Source organism: Monodon monoceros, unplaced genomic scaffold (genome assembly GCF_005190385.1).
Source record: "Monodon monoceros isolate NGI ecotype Baffin Bay Population unplaced genomic scaffold, NGI_Narwhal_1 Super_Scaffold_5, whole genome shotgun sequence".
In the NCBI taxonomy this organism is placed as follows: Eukaryota; Metazoa; Chordata; class Mammalia; order Artiodactyla; family Monodontidae; genus Monodon; species Monodon monoceros.
In genome coordinates this window covers 81,481,214-81,499,274 of record NW_021703782.1, presented here as the reverse complement: position 1 = coordinate 81,499,274, position 18,061 = coordinate 81,481,214, and the positions used below count along the sequence as shown (strand labels likewise).

The 18,061-nt window shown below is 42.3% G+C and overlaps 1 protein-coding gene across 3 annotated transcripts in view; it reads right to left on the bottom strand.

Moving 5' to 3' along the window:
- Positions 1 to 18,061, bottom strand: part of NR4A3 (nuclear receptor subfamily 4 group A member 3) — a 37,926-nt gene that overhangs the window by 3,836 nt on the left and 16,029 nt on the right. For 2 of the 3 annotated variants that reach the window (XM_029203097.1, XM_029203096.1), the window contains 2 exons: positions 12,632 to 12,831; positions 10,230 to 10,408 (listed from right to left, as the gene is read on the bottom strand). In XM_029203097.1, coding sequence (XP_029058930.1) covers positions 10,230 to 10,408; positions 12,632 to 12,831 — 379 coding nt within the window. Of the gene's footprint in view, positions 1 to 10,229; positions 10,409 to 12,631; positions 12,832 to 17,074; positions 17,084 to 18,061 lie in introns of all 3 variants that reach the window. The other variant, XM_029203098.1, reaches the window with a different exon arrangement.

Here is an 18,061-nt window from a genome sequence, read left to right as displayed (position 1 = left end):
TGTTTTAGTCTCAGAAGAAGCACTCAAGAGTGAACTTCAACTGCAATGGTGCTCTGCCTAAAGTTTTATTTTCCCCCAAAAGCAAAAAAGCTGGCTGCAAATTTGGCAGTAAATTTCAAGAGCTATAAAATGTTCGTAGCCTCTGACCAAGTAATCCCATTCTTGGGAATTTATCTGAAGAAAACACTGAACAGAAGAATAAGACTATATGCATGAAGACATTTGGGGTAGCATTACCTATTTTAAAAAATGGAAAAAGATAAAGGGAAGAAGAATAGGGGAACTGTTAAGTGAAAAATGGTATGTTCTCATAATAGAAGATTCTGTAGACATCAAAAAGGACAAATATGAAGGTTGTGAAGCGACATGGCAAAATATATAATATCACATTAAATAAAGATTAGAATATAAAATGGTATCTAAGCTGTGATTCCATCCATGTAAAAAGTATTTCTGCATATAGAGAAGGATGAAAGGAAACAGAAAAGTGAAAATATTCATGAGATTGTCAGATAACTCTTTTCCTTTCTTTTAAATATCCAGGTTAATGCTATTGGTATAATAAACAATGTTAAAAGAGAACAAACTGGGATTTGGTCCTCTGAGAACCCCTCTAGTTGCTGTAACACGATCAAACAGTCATCTTGCTGATAGCAAATTCTATTAAATACTGAAATATATCAAATTAGGTTCATAATGCAGGGAGAGATGCTTTTCCCAGAATAAAATACCGATCCATTGATTTAAGCTTTCCCTTCCTTTCTGTGCCTCATGCCTTGCACTATATTCAAGATCCCATGTTCATTATCAGGATAAAGAAACTGAGCAATGTGTGGGCTGGATTTCAGGAGGGGGTTGATTATGGAACCTTGTAACCAGACTTTCTCATGGCCAAACTCACAGAAGGTGCCTCGGAGTTTTCCCTGCTCTCCAACCAGTTGTGACTGCTCGATAACTATGGCAACCAATTATTTATTCAGTGAATTCAAGTGGAGATCGATACCTCCTGCCAGCTGGATCAAGCCTAGGCCTGGAATTCCTTGAGGAATTCAGAGACACTCCCGTTAGAAGCCAAGGGCACCTTCTTTGTTGTTTTGAACAGCTACTGGATTTGTGGCTTCTTTACTCTTTCAAAAGGGCTGAGATAAAATTCAGTCTCCAGGCAAACTACTGCCAGCAGTCAGCAAGATTTTCAAATCTCTTGGGAGTCACTAAGTGTCCGGGACCTTCCGAGTAATTTGAAATTCCTTAAAACCCCAATCACTGGCATTTTAGTTTAAGGGACCCCCTTTCATCTTGCAGCTTGGTAAACATGGCTGCAGAGCTGACATACAGAGAGTTCATAAATTCTAGGGGAAATCAGACATTCGGATTTTCCCCCTCCCTAGAGAATTATATACAGATTTCAGCTTAAGATCTTTGTCCACCACTAAATAAAACAAACTTCTCAGTATTTTCTGCATTTTGATCTACAACATTTTTACCCAATACTTCAGTATTTTAACTCAGCTTTATGTATTCAAAACTTTAAAATACAACTTATAGAAATGGTTACATAATGGATTTATATGTCATAACCGTAGAATACATGAATTGGAAAGAATTTGAGTTATTCAGTTCAAACTTTCTCCTAAGACAAGAATTCCCACTATGAGATATCACAAAGACAGTACCTGGCACCAGCTGAACTGGCAGTTCACTATTACACCCTGATAATAAAAATATATTTAATAGCACTTTACGTTACATTTTTACTTAGATTATTTTACTGCACCCTCACAATAACTCTGTGAATTAGGCAGGACAAAGATGATCTTTATTTAATGAGTAAGAAGGCTAAGGCACAGAGAGTTAAGTGATTTGCCCATTGGTCAAAATGAACAAGTGGCTAATTTCCTTCACACCAAGTCCAGAGATATTTCTATTGTACCTGGTTGCCTTGAACACTGTTAGAATGTTCCTCCTCTTCCTGAGATTAACTCAGCCTCCCTGTAACTCTCTCCTACTTTCCGTGTACCTAATTAGCTAATTGACTAATTGCTTCTTTCCACAAATATTTGAGTATGTATTCTGTGCCAAGCAATGTTACAGCCACTGGGGTTAGAGCAGTGAACAAAGCAGACAGACAACACACCACACTCCTAACCTGTGTGGTGTTAGTATCTAAAGACACTGCTGGGTTCCTGTTCATTCTGGCTATCCAGGCCATAGACATCTCTGCTAGGAGAGAGAGGAAGGCAGGCAGGGGGGAGGAGGAGAGACGGGAGGAAGGGAGGGAGAAGGGAGGAAACAGGGAGAGAGAGATGGAGAGAGAGGGGGAGGGACTGATTGAGTGAAATAATAAAGCTATTTAGGTTTGTGTTCATGTTCTTGCCTCTTCACCTAGTTAACATCTATTCATCCTTTAGATTGCAGATCAAATAATTCTTCAGGGAAGCTTCCCTTTTTACTCCCAGTCTAGATCATGTTCTCCTATGGCATTTTCTCTATTTTTTCCCTTTGAATGATATCAGGTTGAAATCAGATATTTTTGCGACAATTGCCTCCTCCTCCATTAAATGTAAGCTCCATGGGGGCATAGACTGTACTTGCTCATCGTTGTATCTCCAGCACCAAGCCTACTACATAGGAGATACCCAATAAATATCTGTTAAGTGAATATGTTAATGGAGGGACCTGTAAACTATATTAAATGAATACTAAACAGGTGGGTTGCTCAGAATAAATATACAAGTTGGGAGTTATTAAGAAGCTAACAACAGGAAAGAACTTAACAAACTCTAAAACCTACCACATCAGAAGCTTTGGAACCAGATTTCCTGGATGTAAAGCCTTGCTCTATCACTTATTAGCTGGGTGACTTTGGGTCTGTTTCCACATTCATAAAATAGAGCTAATAATGGTACCTGCCTCATGAGTTGTTGTGAGAATTAGATGAATTAGGACATGTGAAGTATTTGGAACAATGCCTGGCATACAGTAAGTACTTAATAAATATTAGCAAGTATCTTCCACGTCCCCAGCTCAACTTTCCCTTCAACTTTCCTTCAAATCAGCCACTTCTGAGTTGGCCTATTAATGATTCCACAATCCTCGCCGTCACTCTCACAATCATCTCTAACAATTTTTCTCCCCGGCTCATATTTAATCCACTGCAAGAACTTTGATTATTATCTCTGCAATGTTCCTTGCACCTATCTTCTCTCAGTCTCACTGCCTCTGGACCAGGTTTTCAATATCTGTTACCTATATTGTTTTAATAGCTTTTGACTGGTCTCTCTGCTTCCCATCTCTGCTGTAACCCATCTCAGGTCCTTCCAAATCTACTTACTAAAGAACATTAGACAGATAACACAGGCAGAGGCCTTGGCACAGTGCCTCGCACTGAGTATTATAAAATGGTAGTTATTGTTAATTTCATGGAATCCTAATTACCAGTAGGTTCCCTTGTCTTTGCTACCCAAGTGTGGTCCCTAGATCAGCAGCACCAACATCACCTGGGAGCTTGTTAGAATCTCAGGTCTTGCAGAGACCTACCTAATCAGAACCCTCAATTTAACAAGATGTTCAGTGATTTGCATGCACGTGAAAGCTGGAGAAGGTCTGTTATAGTCAACCCCAGTCCCCATAAGATGTTTGACCCAGTCTACAACTAGCGTTCATTTAGTCTGTTTTGTAAACCTCACTCCCCAAGGCAGGAACTCACTGTCCATGGTTGCTTATTCCAATTTCAAATAGTTCTGTCTTTTAGAAAGTTGAGCTAAATTTTGCCTTCCTACAGTTTCCAGATCTGCCTCTTAGACCCACACAAGAAATGCCAAATCCTCTTCCTCATGGCAAGGATCAGGGGATGAGGAAAGGGGTGATGATACCATCAGGAGCCTCAATAAGGAAAAGCAACTTTTGATTTTGAGCGGGTCTCCACACAGGCCAACCCAGCAACAGCAATAATACAGGTCCAGCCAAAGGAGAAGGAGAGGAGAGCAACTGGGGAGACATGTGTGTGTAACTCAAACACCAACTAACTAACAGAACTTCCTGCTCGGACCTCTACTTCTTTCTCTGGGAAGTCATCTCACTGCTACTTCTCATGTCATAATAACATCCTTTACTGACAGGCAGTCCCAGAGACACTGAGCCCAGGCTGATCAGGAAACTACAAGTCGGTCAGCAACCTGTGCTCAGGCTGTAATAGTGCTTTTCAGTCTGTCTGTCTGTCTTTGATCTATTACAGCAGGTGTCTGTCTCCCCAGGGAGACCACAAACTCTTGGAGGGTAAGGGATTTTATGCCTGGCACATAGAAGATGCTCAATAAATATTACTGAGTCAATCTGAATTGAAATAAGGTAGTTCTCAGGAATTCTAACTATTTTCTACTAACAAAGTGGTGAGCTAAAAATAAATAATTCAGATTTTCCTAATTTGGGAAACTTTCTGCTATTCACAATTAACCCATTCATTCAACCAATATTTGCTTTGTGCCAGACACCTTTCAATGCTAAAGTAATTTTAAAGATGAATAAGACTCTCCCTGCCCTTAAGAAACCCTGGGTCTAGCTGGAAAAGAAAGACACAAAGAAATTGCTTAATGTGATGTGCATAAACAATTGTAGGGATGCATCAACATTTTTATGGATTCTTAGAACAGCTAGCTCTTCCTGGAAGTAAAACTCCTACCATTTAGGATAATAATAATAAAGGTTTGTCTAATATTTTTTTCTGCAAAGTATACATTAGCTCATTCAATCTTTACAAGGAACCTACAAGTAGACATTATTATCCCTGTGAAAAAGGACAAAACTGAGATTCAGAGAGGGTAAGGAACTTGCCCAAACTTGCAGAGCTAGGAAGTAAGCAGGGTGAAGACTTGAACTCAGCTCTCCAATCTCCAAACCTCATGATAACCTTTCTCCACTACCTTTTAAAAAAAACAGTATGGCCCTGCCAAGTTTTACACTTAGTTTTCCTTGCAATGTAGCCGATGGCTATATGTGATATAAAAACAGAGTAACCAGGTAACCATTTAGAGAGAACAGTGGAGCTCTGGGAAGACAGGTGGCAGAGGGTGTGGCAGGATCAGCCACCTGCCAGGTTCTGCCATGTCACTGTTTCATTGCTTTCTGCCTCCTCCTCAGTCTCAGAATTCATGTTCCAATAAGACAAAGAAAAAGACTACAGAAAGAAAAGAGCATTTTCTACCTGACGGAAGACATGAGTAGGGAAAGAAAGCCACGGGGAACATTCTTTTAGTGTAGTGTTTTGCAAAATGGCATTTGGGCACTCAAGTTCCCTCCACCATCTGGTCCAAAATTGCCTTTCCAATCTTATTTCCCTTTTTACTATATGGAAAATGCATTTTACTCTGAGGTTAGGTCATAATTCTAGGCCATAAGGTAAATATTACATAGAATCAATATTTTCTCCTGAAAATTCTTTACATTTCCCCAAAGTGCAGGACACACTCTCAGCTCTCACCACCAGAAGCAGAGAGGCCACGGCCCACAGTGGATTCACGTCTTCTCTCTCACGCTCATTCAAAGACATAGAATCATCAAATGTAATAACTTGTACTCTTTTAATTTTTCTGTTCTTTCTACTGAGATTATATATAGGATTTAAAAGATACATAATGCAACTCCACCCTACTTGCTTTTCCCCAAAATGTGTTGAAGTGTTCCACTGCCATGCCCTTGCTATGCTGTTTCCTCTGTCTGGAATGTCCTTCCTCTAAATGGTCTCATTTCTTGATATCACCTCCTTGGGAAGCTATTCATGACCGGCACCTCCACTTTTCTTCACCTGCAAAGTGCTAGCAGTAGTCTGAACTTCCCCTGCACTTTTAAGGACCTGAGCACTCACCACCACACACTGAGTTCACTACATCATCATCATATATGACTTCCTAGTAGACCATACACTTTCTGACAGCAGAATTCACACATGACTCATCTTTGCATCCCTAGGGACTGCCACCATTCCCCACATATAGTAGGTCTTCAGTATTTACTCAGTGAATGGATACTTATAAAATAGTAATTCCACACTAACTTTCTATTTGGGGGGCTTCTTACTTGTTATACATAATTAACTGCAACTAGATACCACCTCATTGATATTCCATCAGAAGCAAAGCATTTCCATTACTCCTATGTCAGGAATATGTCACTAGAAAAGGGTAGATGAACTGGGGGCCTAAAAACATTTGACAGCCACAACTGTGGGGAATTCCCTTTCACTGTGCGAAAGGAGAGTGATCTGAAAGAAACCATTTCCTGCCCCACCTCACCACCTAGTTTTTCACCAGGGCACATATAGAGGGGTGGAGGAAGAGGAGAAAAAAAGAATTAGGAAACAAAGTCATGTTTGTACAAGCTACCAATATTGTCCAGATTCTCATAACTTCCCTAGAAAGCAAGACTGGTTAAATGTCTAAGACCCCATTTCCTTTTCATGAGTTCTGTGTGGTTTGGAGCAGAAGATTTTGGGATGAATTTTCTTCTGTCAATAGCCCAACTGATATTCGACAAGCACCGTTATGGTCAATGGAGCTTATTTAGAAGTCAAGATTTCAGGGTAGCCCATATTCAAATGAAAATTAATATCCACAACAATGTGCACTGTTGTTGCTCAGGCATTGCCTTTTCTGCCATTTCCTGATGCTTTCACGCATTTCAAACCCCCTCCGAACCAGCAAATCACAAAGAGAGTTCTGTGAGATCCAGAAATGAGAGAAGAGGGCTTCTTTTTCTTGTGTGTTATAACCACAGCACCTGTAACACCCGGCTCTGCACAGGCTGCAGGACTGAGCACAGGATCTGGATACAGCCCATCAAGGACCGGGCCCATTGTAAGTGCCCAGTAACTGCAGCTGAATTCCTTTAATATCGCTGTCCTTCTTTGAGCCTCTCTCAAGCATCCAAAGAGATATTCACCAAACACACTGCTTCTAAGGCCACCACCTGATTCCTCATGACACTGAGTTTGATTTTGGACCACCTAGGGTTTGCAGAAGGGGCAGGCGTGTGCCTCATTTGAGGGAGTCCCTGTTACCATCCCTCCAGGATGGAACGTAAGTGGATAAGAGTGCTTATTCTGAATCCAGTTTAGCTACATCACAAACCTAATTTTCTGTAATCCTTACTGCCACACGAGGCAATAGATATTATTTCCCCCATTTTACAGATGGGGAAACTGAAGTTCAGAGAAATGCATTTCTCAATAGTACGTACTTATTAAACACGTGATCCCAGATTCTAACCTGGGGATGGTGGTCTCCAAAATCCTTGCAATTTCTGCCATGCCAAACTGCTTCCTCCCTGAGCATGCCTCTACATAGATAGGCAGTGGATGAGCAGCTATAACTGCCGGACACACAGTAAACTGGAGGCAGAGACAAGACTAGCAACCACCTTCTCCTAATTCCTAGTTTGTATTCCGTGCACTGAACTGCCGATCTCTCCAGGTTGGGATTGCCTGGCACCTGCATACTGTGACCTCATTGTTGTCTATTAATTTCTACTTAAAGGGTAAAACAAAAAAAAGATGTAGGCCTCGGGCCCTCCTCTTAAACCACAACTCTCACACCTGGACTGCCCTTTTCCCTCTTAGTCTCTTTCCTGCTAAAATCTGTGCTCAAAACCAGCCATCAGGGTAGACCTTTCTAAAATGCAAGCCTGGCCATGATGCTCATCTCTGTGGATCCCCCACTGCTCTCAAGATAACCCCCAATCTTCTCACCTAAGTGTAAAAGCTTCTTCATGCCCTGCCCCACCCTAACCTATCACACCAGTCTCATTTCCCATCACTCTATTTTTTTACACATTTCCTTCCTGAAACGTATGACAGCCATATTTTCAATGGCTTTAGCACATTTTTATTTATGCCTAGAATTCTCACTCCTTCCATTTTAGCCTGGAGACATCCTAAGCTTTTATCAAAGACCAGCTCACATTACCTCTTTTTTTTTCCCCTGGTTTGGACATATTTACTTCTTTTTTAAAAATTTTTATTGGAGTATAGTTGATTTACAGTGTTGTGTTAGTTTCAGGTGTAGAGCAAAGCAAATCGGTTATACATATACATATATCCACTCTTTTTTTAGACTCTTTTATGTTACCTCTTTTGAGAAGACCACCCCCTACCATGGGTCTCTCAGCACTTTGTACCCACTCTCACATCCCCACCATAGCACTCAGCACCTTGTATCACATGGATTCTTTTGCATATTCTATCTCCTCTAGGGATGTGTGTTATCATCTCTGAAAACGCACTGACTTGCAGCAGAGTACCTAGATCAGGGGACACTTGTTGATATACTAGACTCAAAACCCATTTCCATAGAGACATGGCAATGTGCTGGCTTTATTCACGGAAAGCAAAGGCTGGCTCTACTTTTTGTGTCTGTTTTTCTAAATTAACTAAATTTCATACTTTCTAGTTTTGAAGGTTTAACTGTCCTAGGAAGAGGTGAATGGTTTTAAAATTGAACTGAAGAGCTTTAGTTGAAAGGTAGCCTTTGAGCCAATTTCATTTCAGTACTGCTGGAGAAATATGTCTGTGCCTTAAATGGGTTTATTTTCTTTAGGTGCTCCCTTACGTTGCCATTTGAAAGCCCCCTTAATCAAATCCATACTCTTGGAGACAGAGTTTCTTTTTGTTTTGTTAATGGCTCCCTTGGAAGTCTCTGGAACCCTCACAAAAGAAGGGAGTTTCTCATCTAGGATCAAAGACCAGGAGGAGTCAGGTTCCACTTGGAATACTAAGGGAACATGCTAGTGTCCTATTCCTCCCATGGCACATGCTTTTACTCTTCTTGACCTTCACGTAAACCATTAAATGATGAACCAGCTTAGCCTCTTAAGGTACTCAGACACATCTCACTTTAGCTAACAGATGTCCCAAGAAGGTGCATATAGACAATGCATCAGAAAGAAGGGCCCATCTGTGCCACAGGATGCATCTGGTCCTCTGTGAAACTCATCACCTGCCTGAAAAACATGTTTTCCACGGCCAAGAGTGTAGCAAGAATCTGAAATTTAATCCTCAGTCCAACGGCCTAGCCCGTACTTGGGTCTGACGAAAAGGATGGGAGGTGCACCCCTGGTCTGGCTAGCCTCTTCTGGAGCCTCCATCTACTGTCACTGTCTCACCAGGCCCCTGTTTGATCAAGAAGGATGAGATCGAACAGGAAACTCTGAAAGTGTAAAGGGGCAAAGGGGAGCTGGGGCCTGCGGCCTCCAGCAGCCACAGGGAGATGGTATCCCCTCTCTTACCCAATGTGCCTTTCTCTTTCTCTCTCATTCTGCCTTGGAATCCTTTATCTCCCAAAGGATAGAGAGGGAGAGACACGTAGGGGGAGAACGGCATAACAAAGAAGTTGAATATATTTTAGGCTTCTGCTTTTAACCCTTCAAAATCGTTGAGTTAAACCATTTTTGCTTTATATGAATATCCATTTTCCTCAGTCCTCTGCCAATCAAAGTTGCTAAATAAAGCTGTAAATAAATAAAGGTGTATTTTATGTGCGTGCAGTTCTTTGGTTTTACTTTGGGTTACTAGCCAAGGACTGGGGAAAGGGGAAGACTCGTCCCTCTGCCCCACAGGAACAGGCTGGTTAAGGTAATCTTCCTTCAAAACTCCCTGTAAAAATAACCCTGAAGCAGCGAGTCCAACTGCCCACAGAGGTCCTGTGGAAACTTAGATTTTCATATATAGGGTTTGTTGACAATAACCAAATAGACTGGGAATCCTCTTTCCTGGAAGTTCGTGACAATAAGTTGCAGGTGTATGTCTCTTGTTTTTTTTTTAATTAATTAATTAATTTATATTTGGCTGCATTGGGTCTTCATTGTTGTGCACGGGCTTTCTCTTGTTGCGGAGCACAGGCTCTAGGCGCATGGGCTTCGGTAGCTGTGGCTCGCGGGCTCTAGAGCGCAAGGCTCAGTAGTTGTGGCGCATGGGCTTAGTTGCTCCACGGCATGTGGGATCTTCCCGGACCAGGGCTCGAACCCGTGTTCCCTGCATTAGCAGGTGGATTCTTAACCACTGTGCCACCACGGAAGTCCCTGTCTCTTGTTTTAAACTAGGGTAAACAGCAGATTTCAGCAAAGTGGCAATCAGTTTCCTAATTTCTTGTGTGTGTGACAGCCAAAGCCAGAATCTACCATAAGCCAGGAAAGGAGAGAGAGGGGGACACAGTCCCTTCAAGTCACAGCAGGGTGGTGCTTACCTGTGATCATGCTCAGTGCTGACAGGCAGGCTAAGGCTTGGATATCAAGGTTCAGGCTCTGCAAACTTAAGGAAAAGTCTTTAATGGAGTCGAGCCACTCCCCAAATCCACGAAGGCACTGAAGTCGATGCAGGACAAGTCCATTGCAGAACACAAACTTATCTTCAGCAGTGTTTGACCTACGAGAGAAAGTCGTGGTGGGTGAGGGACAGAGACACATTAAATAGGTCTGTTCAGTCTGTCCAGTGGGATAACAGCATAACACACAGGCACCCATACAGTCTTGGGGCAGCATCCAAAACCCAGCGTGGTGCTGTGAAACCTGCCCAGATGCCCTCCATGAACAAGACTGTGCTCCTGGGATAAACAACCACCACCAGGTGCCTGCTGACTTCCCTGGTGAGCCTCAGCCCTGGGGATGCTCAGGGCAGGGTGTCTGCTCTCTTATTGCTACAAGCAGTTGCTGGCTCATCCTGGGACTCATGGATGGTGGGAGTGAAGCCCAGTGCCCAGTACTCTCTGCAGTGAACACGAGACTGTTCCCTTCAGTGCTCCTTCGCACTTCGCTCCTTCAACTTCCCTTTCATTTCCTTAAATGTCAAAAACTGATAAGGCCCGAGGCTAGACACTAAAATTCCATTGTGCAGACTCTAAAAACACCAAGTTCCTGCAAGCACCAGAAATCAATGACAAACTAACAGTGGTCTAAAATAAAAAGAGTCCTTATTTTGTATTACATTCTCTGCTTTAAACAGTGGGGCTGTAGAGGGTTATTTCTCAACCCGTCCAGATAGTTTATATTATGTCCATAGTCATCCCATTCTTTTCTAATGAAAGGTGCCCTGGAACTTCTAGTGAGCACCGCTTCGCTGTGGGGCCTTGGGCACTCCTTTAATCTTTCTGAGTTTCCTCTTCCTTATCTATTAAACAGGAATTATAATTGCTACCTCCAAAGAATGTTGTGGGAATTGAATGAAATAAAGGATTTGAAAGCTCATGCACAATGCCTGGTATATAAGAGGCCTATGAGTGTCAGGTGTAACTAATTCTGAATTCTAGGCGGTCCTTTTACCTTACTCATAAATTCCTTTAATTTTCAAATCTCTTGCCACATATTTCTCTCTCTTGGCCTTCTGCATTAACAAGTTAATGTCTCTTTAATTGTGCTTCTTGGATGAACAGCTTTATTCGTTCATTCACTCAGGAAGTATTTCCTGAGCACAAAGCCTGTGCCGTTCCTTAGCCAGACACTGGAGAACACCTGGTAAATAGGGCCTCTATGGTGCCTGCTCTCATGGAGCTTATCACCTACTTAAACCTTTGCTGCCTGCCTAATAGACGGTAGTCACATTGCTGGCTCAGTGTGGCTCCTGCACACACAGGACTGTAACTATGCTAACCACTGGCAGTCTAGTAGTAACTCCACCTCAGTCTCTCCCACAGATCCCTCCACAGAGGGACGCACGGGAGTGAATGATTCACCCTCAGGGCTTAAAACCCAGACCTCAGAACACCGGCATCAGAATCGCTGGAGCATGACTTAAAAATGCAGATTTCTGGACTTCCTTCAAGGTAGATCCAAACCGAAATAGCTGGGAATGAGGCATGGGAATTTGCACTTTAAGTGAGAGTTTCTGGTAGTATGGTATGAAACTGGGGAGGGGGTGGTAGGGAAGACAAAGAGGGGAAAGGTGATGATTTTTCCTATAAAACTGGTAAAATGTTGGTACCATCTCCTATAAATATATAACTAAAAGGAAGCAAGGAAGATGAAATTTAAAATGCTAATGTGGACTTTCAGAGAGAAGCTTAGATCCCAGGTTCTAGCTTTTAGACAAATCAGTTCCTTTCTGTGTTTGGTGTCATTGAGTGTCATAAGTTGAACCAAATCTTTTGATCCAGAAGCTATTCTCTTGGAGTAAACACTGGGGGTTGAGAAGCTGTGGGAACTCTTCAGCGCCCCATCTGGTGTATGAGAACAGCAACTTGTTAAATAGAAACTTGGGAGGTAAATGCAATGTTCAAAGCAAATACTTGCTCCCAGGAAATACTTTATGCACCATGAGAATCCTCCTGGAATCACAGAATGTGAGCTACAAGGGGCTTCAGAGAACACCAAACCCAACATTCTCATGTTACAAAGAAGGAAACTAAATTTCTGGTGAGGCAAGTGACCTGCTCAGGGTCTTAGAGCAAGTCTGTATTAAAACTGAGACTAGAACCCAGGAGTCCCGGCTGCCAGCCCAGGGCTCCGCCCACTGCTCAGTTTTTTAATGCCTGGTCATATTTCATATGTCCACCTTGAGCAAACTTTTCACTGCTGACTTAGTTACAAACACAGCAGGTTTCAAACTTCTTCAAAGGAAGGAGTGGACTGAGGAAGATAAAATAAAAGTAATTACCTGATGGAAAGTCTGAGAACAAACAGCTCCAAAAAGGCTGATTCTATAAGTAATGTCTGATCTTCTTTGGGGAGATCAGTAAATCCGGGAATCTTTTCTGCCCAGCTTCTAGATACGTCAATGGAGGCTGTTAGAAGGTTGTAGAACTGTTGTACATGCTCGGCATCTGTGCCTGCAGCGGCCTGGTCAGTGGGACAGTACTAGAATGCAAACCACAGATAGCGGCGTTACCTCAATCCAACAGGGATAACAGCATCATTTGCAGCTTGGCTCTTCCAAGATTTTCAACACCTAAATCCTTACTTTTAGGTGCCACAGTTTATAAAACCTTTTTGCATTCACAGACTCATCGGATTCTCACAATAGCCCTGTGACATAGATAGAGTGGATTCTGTTACCACTTAATAGGCAATGAAATTTGCTTAAGTCCCATTAGTGCAGTGGTTTTCAATCCTGACTGCAATCATCTGGGGAGCTTTAAAAAAACACTCATGTCTGGGTCATATCCACAGAGATTCTAATTTAACTGGTCTGGGATCGGGACTGGTCATCAGGAATTTTAAAAGCTCCCCAGGTGATTCCAAAGGGCTGCTGTGTTGAGAACCATTACCCCAGGGGTTTGTGTCTGCATGGGCCTCCAGCATCCACAGATTCCCTAAGGCACAGCTGTCTCCAAACAATATGCTTAATTAACCCCTGGTTCTCAAACTGTGGCCCCTGGCCCAGCAGCATCAGCAACACCTGGGAATGTGTTAGAACTGAAAATCTCCAGCTCTGCCCCAGACCTACAGAATCAGAAACTCTGAGGGTAGGCCCAAGAAACTGTTTTATCAAGACCTCCAGTTGAATTCTCATGCACAGTGAAGTTTGAGAATCACGGAATTAACCAATACGAGAAGATGGATGCTTGCTGCAGGTGGATTTCTGAGGGATAAAACAAACAAGGAAGGGGTCGGGGAGGAGTGTGTCCTTGGCAGGGCCCAGGCAGCTATGTGCCATCAGACTCAGGGCTCGCGGCTACTAAAATTAATGAAAATTAAATGCAATTTAAAATCCCGTTCTTCAGTCACACTAGCCATATTTCAAGTGCTCAATAGTCACAGGTGTTTAGAACACTTCCATCACAGCAGAACACCCTATTGGACATCATTGATCTAGAGGGCCCCAGGAGAAGAAAGGTACAAACAGGGATAAAGTCTCGACACGGCTTTTAGATATGCTGGTAGAGTCTGGGTTTTGCTTGAATCACTGGAGGAAAATCTTTCCTGCGTCAGGCAGGAAAGATTGATACAGCGAGATAATAATCAAGGGACAACCAACAACACAGACTTAGGAGATGAGCAAAAACATTCATATAAATATGCACGTCATTGCCTTCACACGAAAACAGCTGAGTGTGCTTTTGTGTCTCTCAGTTGATCCTCAAAGGGCATGGATTTTAATCCTTATTTTACAGATGAGGAAACTGAGGCTCAAAGAAGCTTGGAAAGGTTAATACACTTCCCCAAGTTACATAACCAACAGTGGTACAGCCAAGACTTAAACATGGCTCTGTGATTTCCAGTCCTACACCTCCTAGCTGTTAATAGGTCTGATGTTACTAGCTGGTGGCCTGTAGGATAGTTTTAAAAAGGATTTTGCTTTGCTTTAATTGGAGTTCTCCATGTATGCATTCATTTGGTCCCATATTTTGTCAACACAGTGACTGGCACATAATTGACGCTCAATAAACTGTTGTTGAATATTGTTCCATGAAAGAACAGTCAGGGGAGTGCCTAGGTTTGCAACAATACTCTAACCTGGCTGGAGGACAAACAGCCAATAAGCAGCCAAGTGCTCACTCTAGAACTACACAGGTGTGAGGAAATGAGGCACTTGTCTTAATTGGGTCTTTTTTTTTCCTTGTGTTTTCCCAAGAGGCATCATGAAATAACAAAAGAAACATCAGACAAGGAACCAAGCTACTTTGATCCTAGATTTGTCTAGGCTCCTAATTTGTGAAACAATGTAGCTCTGCTGCTATAGTTATCTGGGGTAAATTACTTCACTTTTCTGAGCCTCAGTTTTCTCCTCTGTAAAATGGGGATAATATCTTCCTTAACATTTTGTTGTGATGATTAAATGTGATAATACATGCAGAGGACCTGATGCATAGAACGTGTTTGACACATTACGACAGTGATGATACTGATAACAGTTTTGATACTTGGAGTTATCACTGTCCCTCAGCTTCCATATTTATAAAATGGGGGAAGGGGTTGAACTGAAAGGTTTCTAATTTTCAGCCCTGACTTTTTCTAGGATCCCATAATATCAGGTCCAGTTCAAATCCCTGGCTCCTCTGTTCCCAATAATCTACCCAGGGCCTGGATTCTGTGAAGCCCTGGATGTTCTGTGTTGTAATGGACCATGGAAGCAAAGTCCAGGAGAAGGAAGCTGTCATCCTTCCCACAGATATTCAAGGATGACAGCATGATACTGGTGTCATAGACACTCCCCACCAGTTCCTTCCAGCACACATACTATTAACTGGAGGAGAGTGGAAAAAAAAAGATTTTATTTTTAAACCTTCTCTTCTAATATGAATCTAATTCCATATGCTCTCCAGGGGCAGGATGAAATTCAGGGCAGCACCACCTTTAGAAAGTTGACAGCACTACATGTGAAACTCCCAGGTAATTCAGAGTTGAGGAAAGAATGTTGGATCAGGCAGTAGGTCATGGGGACTTCCTCCAGACTCTGGCACTGACTTGCTGTGCAGCCCTAGACAAGGCACTTAACTTCTCTGGGTTTGTTTCTGCCTCTGAAGTTGGAAGTGACTAGACTAGCTGATTCCTTCTGGCTCTTGCATTCAGCTATCTTTCTGTTACTGATTTCTAGTTTAATTCCTTTGTGGGATTGATGGCAGACACTGTATGATTTCTATTCTTTTAAATGTGTTAAGGTGTGTTTTATGGCCCAGATCATCATCTATCCTGGTGAATGTTCCATGTGATGGCTCTTGCATTTGATGATTCTAAATGTTGCTAATCACACCAGGTGTGACGGTATTGCCTAGAATTTGATACTGATTCAGCATTGTTGTTTTAAAATAGTGTGTTAAATGGAGAAAAAAAGACTAAAGAATGTCAAGGAATGGGACCTAACAGCTCTCTCCTGCACTGAAGTCCCTGAAACCATGGCTCACAACTCAATAATCTCCCTGCTTCCAATATTTGCTCAGAATCCTCCAGAGCACTTAGCTTTCCCCCAGGGTCCTCTGCAGGCCTCCACCCCTGCTGGGCTCACATTTCATGCATCTTGCACACATGCATCCTGCACACAGTTGCTGCCTGTGTATGCTGTTTTCTCTGATAGAGTCCAGCAGGGAGGAAAGCCAGCAGACCCTGTGTGCCAGACTCCAGCCAGACCCTCTGAGCTTCACCTGCAGCGATTCTGGTTCATGTTTCAGAATTCTGGAGCCAAACTGGATTCAGCCTGAGCCATCAGTAACTTGGGGGTGACTGGAGGGTCAGCATCAACTGCTGGGGGAAAAGACAAATCAAGTATCCCCTCTACTGAACATAAGATTTAAAGAAATGGAACAAAACATTTTAGAGTCTTTCTCTGCCTGGACTAGCAATTTATAAACACCTCGCTAAGGAATACTGTACGTGGAGTTGGAAGAACCAGACCCCCATCTCTGCCTCTGTGCTCCCCTACATCCCTCTGTCTCTGGGATAAGCAGCTTTGGGGTTCACCAAAGAAAAATCTAGAAATACTTGTTTATTGACCATTCTAATCAGACATAGGCCAAATAGAGAAAGACTTTAAAAATGAATCTTTTTTTCCTATTTATGCTTTTTATTCCAGCCTATATGAATAATCAATAATCAGGTTTTACCACTAGTCAAAGACACAATATTGCATTTACTGATAGCTAATGTCTAATGCAGATTTCTCCGAAGCACTTAGATTGAGAATCTAGAGCTGCAAAAAACAATGAATACTATTTAAACTAAATTGAGTTGGCACATTTCAAATGGCAATATCATGGCTATACAGGTCAGATTTCAGCCACAACCTAGGCCTAAAATAAGTTATTTGGGAATTACGTGAGACCCTTGGTGAACACCAGCCCTAAAATTTAGCAATGTGATGTTTTCATAGCAGAGTGGAATCTGCTATTTGCTCTTCCTCGGTGTCAGTCCAGGCTAAATATGTAAAATGTCCTAAGAACACTTTGTTTCCACTTAGAATGTAACTTTTCCCTGGGTCCTTATATTTCTTTATATTTTAGATGTTATCATTCTATGAGCCAAACTATGTATACATATTCTTAGGTTCTTACACTTTAAAAAGTGACACTTTAAAAAGTGGCAATGAATATATTTTATCCCCAATTTTTTCTTTTCTGATCTAATTGCCTCCCCTCTCTAAAAAACCAAACCAAAACCAAAAAACCCTCCTCTCCTCCCGTCAATGGCATCACTGCAGTTACATATTTGTTTACTTTCTGTCTCCTTCACTTGCCTGTAAGCTCCATGAGGGCAGGAGCTGCATCTTGTTCAATAACGTGTCCACTGCTCTGGGAGAATTGTTAAATGAATCAATTACTTTCTGTTAAACTTATCTCTATTGCTCATTCCTTCTCAACCCCAAGAAAGTTGGGAAATAGGAGATACGAGGTAAAAGTGAGTTGTTCTTATTAAACCATATCGATCGTTCTCAAGGCTTAGTGTGCCAAAGAATCATCCAAGGTCCTCTTTAGAATACAGATTCCTGCCTGCCTTCCCCCGTCCCCCAATTCTGAGTCAGTAGGCCTGCGTGTGGCCCCGAGAATCTGCATTTTAAGCTGACTCCTTCTGATACATGCAGTCTGGGCACCACACTTTGGGAAATGCAGACCTGTACCCATAGGGGAATCAGAGGGTCAGGGAAGGAGAAGGCTGGAAGGGATCATGGCAGTGCATTTAGTCCAATCTCCTCGGCCTTCAGATGAGAAAACTGAGGCCTACAGCGGGGCAGAACTTGCCTGAAATCATCTAGTGAGTTGGTGGCAATTTGAGAGGGTCTTCTGAGTAGCTTCATGAAAGCACCCTCTTTGCAGAATCTTCATGTTGTTTACTTTGTAGGTTTAACACGTGTCAACCATGTTGTTTCTTAGGCTATCTTGTTAACATATTTAAATGCCACTTGCTGGTGCCTGGTTTTATCTGGGCAGTATCTCTTGTATTTGGAGTCTGTTACTATACTAAGTGACACCCATTACCAGAAAACATCCTAGTTTGCTGGAAAATACTTGAAATGACCAACTAATGAGGATGTGAAGTGCATTTTCTCATTAGTAATTATGCAGGCTCTGAACACAAGCCCAGTATCTATATATACTTGTAATGCTCCATTAAAGGCAACTGTGGGGTACAGAATAGCAACATTTCAAGGAGAAAC